Source organism: Notothenia coriiceps, unplaced genomic scaffold, assembly GCF_000735185.1.
Source record: "Notothenia coriiceps isolate Sejong01 unplaced genomic scaffold, NC01 NC01_scaffold00037246, whole genome shotgun sequence".
In the NCBI taxonomy this organism is placed as follows: Eukaryota; Metazoa; Chordata; class Actinopteri; order Perciformes; family Nototheniidae; genus Notothenia; species Notothenia coriiceps.
This window is the reverse complement of record NW_011369947.1, coordinates 2,934,191-2,941,549: the sequence shown is the minus strand read 5'-3', so window position 1 is coordinate 2,941,549 and position 7,359 is coordinate 2,934,191. Positions and strand designations below refer to the sequence as shown.

General features: G+C 41.2%; 1 protein-coding gene across 4 annotated transcripts in view; it reads right to left on the bottom strand.

Annotated features, from left to right (window-relative positions):
• LOC104965586 (linker for activation of T-cells family member 2) overlaps positions 1 to 6,920 on the bottom strand; it is a 20,047-nt gene extending 13,127 nt beyond the window's left edge. For 2 of the 4 annotated variants that reach the window (XM_010794563.1, XM_010794567.1), the window contains exons 1-2: positions 6,837 to 6,920; positions 5,594 to 5,745 (exon numbers count right to left, since the gene is read on the bottom strand). In XM_010794563.1, the coding sequence (XP_010792865.1) occupies position 5,594 (1 nt within the window). In that variant the 5' untranslated portion in view covers positions 5,595 to 5,745; positions 6,837 to 6,920. The other 2 variants (XM_010794565.1, XM_010794564.1) reach the window with 2 other exon arrangements.
• Between the last annotated feature and the right edge of the window lie 439 nt (positions 6,921 to 7,359).

The following is a 7,359-nucleotide window of genomic DNA, read 5'->3' as shown; positions in this document are numbered from 1 at the left end:
TATCTTGAAGCTGAAAAACCATTAATAATCACTTTATTTCCCAAAACTAAAACGTTAATAAATAATGTTGTTTAGCTATAACACATACATAAATGTTGTAGTTATACAAAATTTTTTATTTATCACTTAAACGATTATAGATTCAACTATTATAATCCCTAATCCACATTTTGAATCAAATTGTACAATCCGATTGTCCGGAACCAATTTCTCGGACAACGGACGAAATAAATATTCGAAACTTAGAAAGTTTGGTTATAATAGAAGAATTTGAACATACTCATCAGTCCTCGTAGTGAAAAGATTACAAATAACTATATAAATCTCCCTCCCTTAAGATTTCTTACGAAAGTGTTTTAAGTCTAAATCTAATTAAAGAATGGTAAAAGAATTTAAGTACCAATCAAAGTCATTAAGGTACCATTACCCCTGTGTTCAATAGCTTTACTGAATTACAGTAGAAATACCGGAAAAGCCCTTTCCTGTCCTCCTGCTGTCCACTGATAGTTTCCTATCGTCGTCGTCGGTCGTCGTCGTACTACTACTACTACAATTTACACAACAAAATCCTTGTAGTAACGGTTATGTACAACGCGTTAAGAGTTATTGTAACTATCGTGATGACGAGTCAAACCAGACAACGGAACAAGGAGCACAACAGGACCAAACGACACGACGCGGAGGATCAGCAGTGGTACCCAAACGACAACGAACGGACGCCCCTACGAGTTTAGCGAGGCCTCTTTCCCATGCTTTACAATGCCGAAGGGGTGACTGTGTCTCGCCTCCCTTTTTTACCGACGCGAGTCAGTCGTCTCGTCTAAGTGCCCTGGTTTTCGTTTTTTTATACGACCGTACCAATTAAATATCTGTTTGTGACGTAAAAGCGTGAAAAAGTGTTTTGCTTTTGGTGTGGTACCCTTCGAATTACCAAAACAAATTATGTTTTCTTTGCGTCCCTTTCCGACTTTTGTGACGTCTCAACCTCTGAGTCCCACCGGTCCCGACTCCCAGAGTCCACGTCCATAAAGTCCGAGGGTAACTTAGGGGGGAGACCAAATGAGACGGACGACTTTCTCCACTCATTGTCTGTCCTCTTTCCCAATATGTGCATAGGATAATATCGGTGTGGATAACCTACCCTTAATGGACAACCCGCTCTATTCCACACCAGAAAACAAAGGGCCCTGACCCTCTTTTTTTTTTTTTTTTGTTTTTTTGTACAATACCTTGAACATAATAAAACACGTCCACAGTTCCGCATACCCCCAAATTGTTTCCAATACCTGTTTTTACCGTAGCGTATGTAGAAATCTTTTATACTTTATTTTTTTAACTTCGAACTTTAGTGGAGAAGAGACCGTCTTAGTTTGAAAACTAAGACGACAGAACACCGTCAAAACGGTCAGAACGAAGGAGAGTGGACCATTGTAGTGACCGGGGAGGTGGGACATATGTCATCGAATGATGTTCTAATGACAACTATTATGTCACTAATTCTTAGTAACAAACTCCATACCGCGAACGATGAATATATTTTGTAATCATAATTTGAATGGAACGACCAAAAGTGAGAAGTGAATTCAGGGGAGAGGGAAAAACCCTGCTAGTTAGGTAGTTTTAGTCCGAACTCGATGTTGACATATGTCTGTCCAATGTATTAGTTGTATTTAGTGGTTTTTTTCCTGTGTTAATACCGGAGACGATTTTTGTGAGTGAGAATGTGCGCGTGGTTCTGAAAATATAACATAGAATTATAAATTGAGGGAGGTGGGGCCGGGTTATGTTAGGGCAAATATCCGGGGAGAAGAGATTAAAGTAGTTGCAAACCTTGCTTCATACTGTAATCTCTTGCCTTAAAATGTTAATTTTCCGCGACAATTGCGTACACAAACCGGCATTGAACTAAGGCCGATCGAAATAGACAATAACAATTTGCAAGGGATTTAGATATTAACATCCCTAATTGGGTGACTGTAGGAAATATGTGGTACGAATTAAAACTTAGTCTAAGATGACTGTTATAGGCGATTATATTTAGAAAAATTTGAAGAAGAATGGAAAAGTTTTCAGGCAGTTGCTGGCCAGGTAATAACGACGGTTGAGAATGACGCGACGATCCCGGAACCGGCGATTGAAGGCCCCCTTCTATAACTCTCCGGAGGTGCTAGGCGGTAACGATACCATTTTTTCCGGACCAGGTACCCCCTTCACTTGCCTCTACCCTGCATTGAGAGTCAGAATATGCCGCGACTCACTCTGATTCTGCCCCTCCCTTGAGATGATGTACGCTCAAGCTGTCCGTCGGTTAAAGGTTCACGACGAATGAGGGAAATGGAATCAATAAGTTAGGTTTACAACAGCAAGATGTACGAAGCCATTCTGACACTTTTTGTTCTGCCACTGTGACCTAAATCCCGTTATTGGTGTGGTTACGAAGTCCGAAGGACAAACAAACAATCGAGTGTCGTCAAATTAGTCAAGAGAACCTTGTAGAACACAAGTTGTTAACAAAATAGTTATTGGTGGTTGGACAGCTAAAACTTAGTAAAAGAAAAAAATGTGTTTAGGGAAGACGGTAACGTCAAACGACAGAAAGAATACTGAAACGGTTGAAAACCTAAAAAGAAGGTCTTTTTGTTGGAGTTGATGGAATAAATACAACTATATTCCTGAGAACAATGCATTCACATTGCCCACCATGAACTTCCGGGGAACGATTCTCGTCTGCATGAACCACGTGACGATAACCGTTTTTGGACTTCCGCTGTCGTAACTCTTCTATCTATACGGCGCTGGTCTCACTGTGCTTCATGCTGCTGATTGACAGCAGGTGGTCAGCCCACTTCTGAGCAGAGGCACACATCTCGCTGTTAAAGGTCATTTGTGGCGCGCCATGCTTCGCCCTGTAGGCGTTGTGGGTTTCCAGGAACTCCTTCTGGAAGCTTGCATCTGTCGAAGAAAGAAACATGAATAACCTATGAGCCCTTAGAGGAAACAGATCTTCAATATGTGAGGCTGCATTTTTAAAACCCTGCGGGTGTACACAGGATTCTGCCCTATGATAACACACTATGATAAGTGTTTTTTTCTTTAAGGAGAATCATTCCTGAGCAAACAATGCACCAACCTGCCATTGTGTATGTTGTAATGGAGCCTGGAATGACAAAGAAAAGAGTTAAAAATTAAATATAGACTTCAACAAAATGAAAAACAATCCCAAAGAATCCAATATATGATAACACATTCAATAATATGTGCCAGGCATAGTGTGGTGGCGATGAAAGAGTCATTTCATAGAGTCCAGGTCTCATCAAGAGTCAGTCTCAGACCCTCTCCTGTGGTGCAGGGATCTCAGACACGTACCTGCTCGGTGGAGGTGAAGGGATGTCCTTTGAAGATACGCTTCCTTCAGCTGTCTTCAAGTGTGTGTTTATATACAAAAGCAGCCCCGCCCCACTTTCTATATATAGGAGGAGCCAGACTCCCTGCCCTTGCCAGTCATTATTTCCCTTATTGTTTTTAACATGCAGGGTTTCCCACACATACTTTACTTGGGCGGGCAGCCCAGGTATATTAACAGCCGCCCAAGTATATTTTGCAACCTATTTAGTTGTTTTTGTTCGCGACCACAACACCATCTGCGATCGATTAACTTGTGGACAATGATCCCTCGCTCTAAGCCTCCTGTACCCAGTCCCGTACTGGCCATCGGGAGGACCGGGGGGTTTCCCGATGGCTGTCTACATGATGTGGCCTGCCGACATGGCCACTGTCATACAGATCATATCATTTGTGGGTAGTAGATTTAAACTAGGGCTATCACTACGGGCCCTGCCTGTACCTGTTTGCTCTGCCATCGCGTGAAGGGCCCTGTTGAACCCCATCCGCCCGCCGGCGGGCCGAAAAACGCATCATCTGCAGGAAACAGCGTCTGAGGGCTTCTTACTATTGAATAAACTATGAATGTTTCATATCCATGTAACGGCAAGAAACTCAGCTAACTGATGATATGAACAATTTTTAGCAAAAAAAAACACAAGACTAACGCTGAGCCTCTGAATTAGCCCTGAGCGAAAAAATGCTAACGCCGTTAGCACAGAACTCACCCATAAAACCCTTATTAATTATCGTAAATGCAAATCCAACATATTGATTAGCATCGTGAGAACACAGAATCGATAGGTATCTGTATCATCACTCCATGATAAGAACTCGCAAAATGAGAAACAAAAACAGACATCACAACACGTGGCATTAGGTAGCAAACATGGCAATATGTCTTACCTTCGTCGTTTTCTGATCAAACGTGGTCTTCAATGGCATTAAAACGATAAAAAACGCTGCTGAAGGTTAATCCATAGGTTAATCCAATGTGTCTGTTTCACTTTGAAATTATTTCTGATCATCCATCAGCAATAAACCTAGTTTTAAGTTTTCAGATTTCAGAGCCTAAGATAGGTTTCGCTTTAGGCAAACTGCGTGTGCATAGCCCCCACTTCTCAATGGTAACGTTGGTGTGTATGTGGAAATTCCCCTTCGATTCTATTGGCTCTAACGGTTCAAAAGAGATGTCAATCATCAAAATTGACCAATGGGTTCCAGAGAAATGGCAAAATACTGTACACCCATTTCCACCCAAATCACCCCAGAGGTGGAGTTTTGTGTTCTAAATCTCTCTAAAAAGGTCAAATGTCACTTGTTTTGCATCAATCTTGATACAGGGTACTTATTATATGTTGTACTTTGGATTCCTAAAGCTTTTAGTCTACTAACCCATCATCCAAGGGTAGTTTTCACTGTAAGTAAACAATATTTTTTGGACGGACACTAACATTTACAGTTTTTTGCTATGTTCAATCTGAATTTTCTTTAAAATAAAAACATCTATATTGATTCTGACTTTTCTACATCCAATTCACAGGTTTATCATTACTTTGAGAAAAATATTATTAATGTTCCGCTTTTAGAAGTGTAGTTATGGTCATTTGTTCTGGAAATGTAATTTTCGAGTCTGAGACCTGAAAAATAGGCTTGGGGTCTAACAGGCTAACAAGCGACCAACTGAAAGGTTAATGTTAATGTTGTTGCACTTCACCTGCATTGAACATGTTACTCAAGTAAAAAAAGTATTATCATCAAAATATAGTTAAAGTAGCGACAATAAAAGTAGTGATTGTGCAGATTGGTCCATTTCAGAATAATATATATGATATGTTTTATAATGATTGGTCATTAAAGTGTTCTCAAAGCTGGTAAAGGTGCAGCTAGTTTGAATGACTTTGTATACTGCAGGGTAGCTTGTGAATTTAAGACTTGATTATATTTCACATCATTCATCCACATCTGTAAAGTAATTAAAGGTATTAAATACATGTAGTGGAGTGAAAGTACGAGATTTACCTCTGAATTGTAGAGGAGTAGAAGAACAAAGAAGCATAACATGGAAATACTCCAGTAAAGTACAAGTACCTCCAAATTGTAAGCACAAACTTGAGTAAGTCTACTTAGTTACTTTACACCCCTACAAACACAAACATTTTAAAGATAATATTAGACATCAACTAGAGCCATTATGTTAGATGTAACTCACTCAATAATGATTGAAGTGTTTTACCTCCAGTGGTCCGCTGCCCTCTTTCTGCTCAGCAGTAGCAAAGAGTTTCCTTTTTCAACATCTCGCCACATCCGTCACACCCGAGGCAGAGAAGACCTCGCCGAAGCTGCTCGTCTGATTTCTGTGTGCTTTGAAGAGTAGACACAGTAAACACTATTTTAAACACATTTAATCCAAGCTGATTAATTATGTTTTTTTAAATGACAGGTCTGCACATGTTGTTGTATGCAGTGATGGAAGGACTAGTTTTTTTTACTAAAGTGAAATTAGCAACACAGATCAGCCAAAATACAAACAATAATAAAAATGTTTTGCTAAACCAACTTATTCAAGTCATAGAAAATACAAAAAATAAATAATAATAAAAGGAACATTCATATTACATTACATTACATGTCATATTACATATTTTTCTGTTGTAATTGACAACAGCTGTTTTTTTAAATCAACTATACATCTTATCTTAATAGTATGACAATCATACAGTACATTTACTTGTACTGAAGTCTGGTATAATGTTTGAGGTAATTGTACTTTTCTTGAGGAGCTTCTTTGTTTTGCTTCTTAATATATTATGTATTGTAAATGTTAATCTACACCACATGCATTCAATACATTTAGTACATGTATTTTGATTTAATAATAAATTAGAAAATAATGTAGTACTATATATTCTAATTACAGATGTATCTACATGTATTGATGCCTTTCTTTAACATATTCTGGTCGCAGCAGGTTGTGATAACATTTACATTTCTTAAAAGTCACAGTACAATATTTGACTACTTTTTTGTTATGAACCTATTTTTTTAAATCGTATTCAATCAAGAAAAAATATAGACATAGAATATACACACACTAAAACGGTGACATCAGAGACAAACATACAAAGTAAAAAAGAGGTGATATTTCACATAAACTAAGTTGTGATTCTCTTGCCACGTGTTGATATAATTTATTATTTATTTTAAGAGCGCTCCTTGGCGTGATGACGTCACAATACGTGACAGCGTGGAGACTTCTTTGTGGGCCCTGTTTGCTTTGGACTGCTCACGTAAAACACTTTGGTTTAAATATGTGCAGTTTCTTTTAGTGTTTCATTATTGAAAGGCGGAGTGCCCCTACTTCCGGTTCGGCTCTGAAGGCGGGGGTGTGTTCCTTCCGGCAGCTGCTCGCTCCGCACCCTGTGTTGTTGTTGTTTTTAATAGCAGTCGCTCACCGTGGCTCGTGCAGCTATCGTCCCGTGATTTCGGTGCCGCCGCCCAACGGTTGGCTCGCCGCGCGCATGCAGCAGAATGGCTCGAGCGGTCCCAACGGTTCTAACGGGTCTAACGGTTCTTCTGAGGGAAGCTGCGGTGGCAGGGAGCGGCCGGAGCGGCCGGAGCGGCCGGAGCGGCCGGAGCGGCCGGAGCGGCAGGAGCGGCAGGAGCGGCAGGAGGCTCCGTCCTTCAGCCCGCTCCCCGTCGCCACTACTCGGGTGAGGCGCTTCATCCAGGAGAGACGGGCGCTGCCTCTACCCAGGGTGATGGTGGTTTTCTCGGCCGCGGGGGACACCGAGAAACCAGGCGATGCCATGTCCGGCAGCTCTGGCTCCACTACGGCTGCCGAGGACGAGTTCAGAAAACCGGCCTCCCCGACGCCGAGCTTCGCCCTCAGCAAGACGCTCCGCTCCGCGTTCAACACACCGGAGCAGGAGGTAGGCCGAGCCGCGGTACAGAGCTGCTGGACCGGGAGAAAATCAC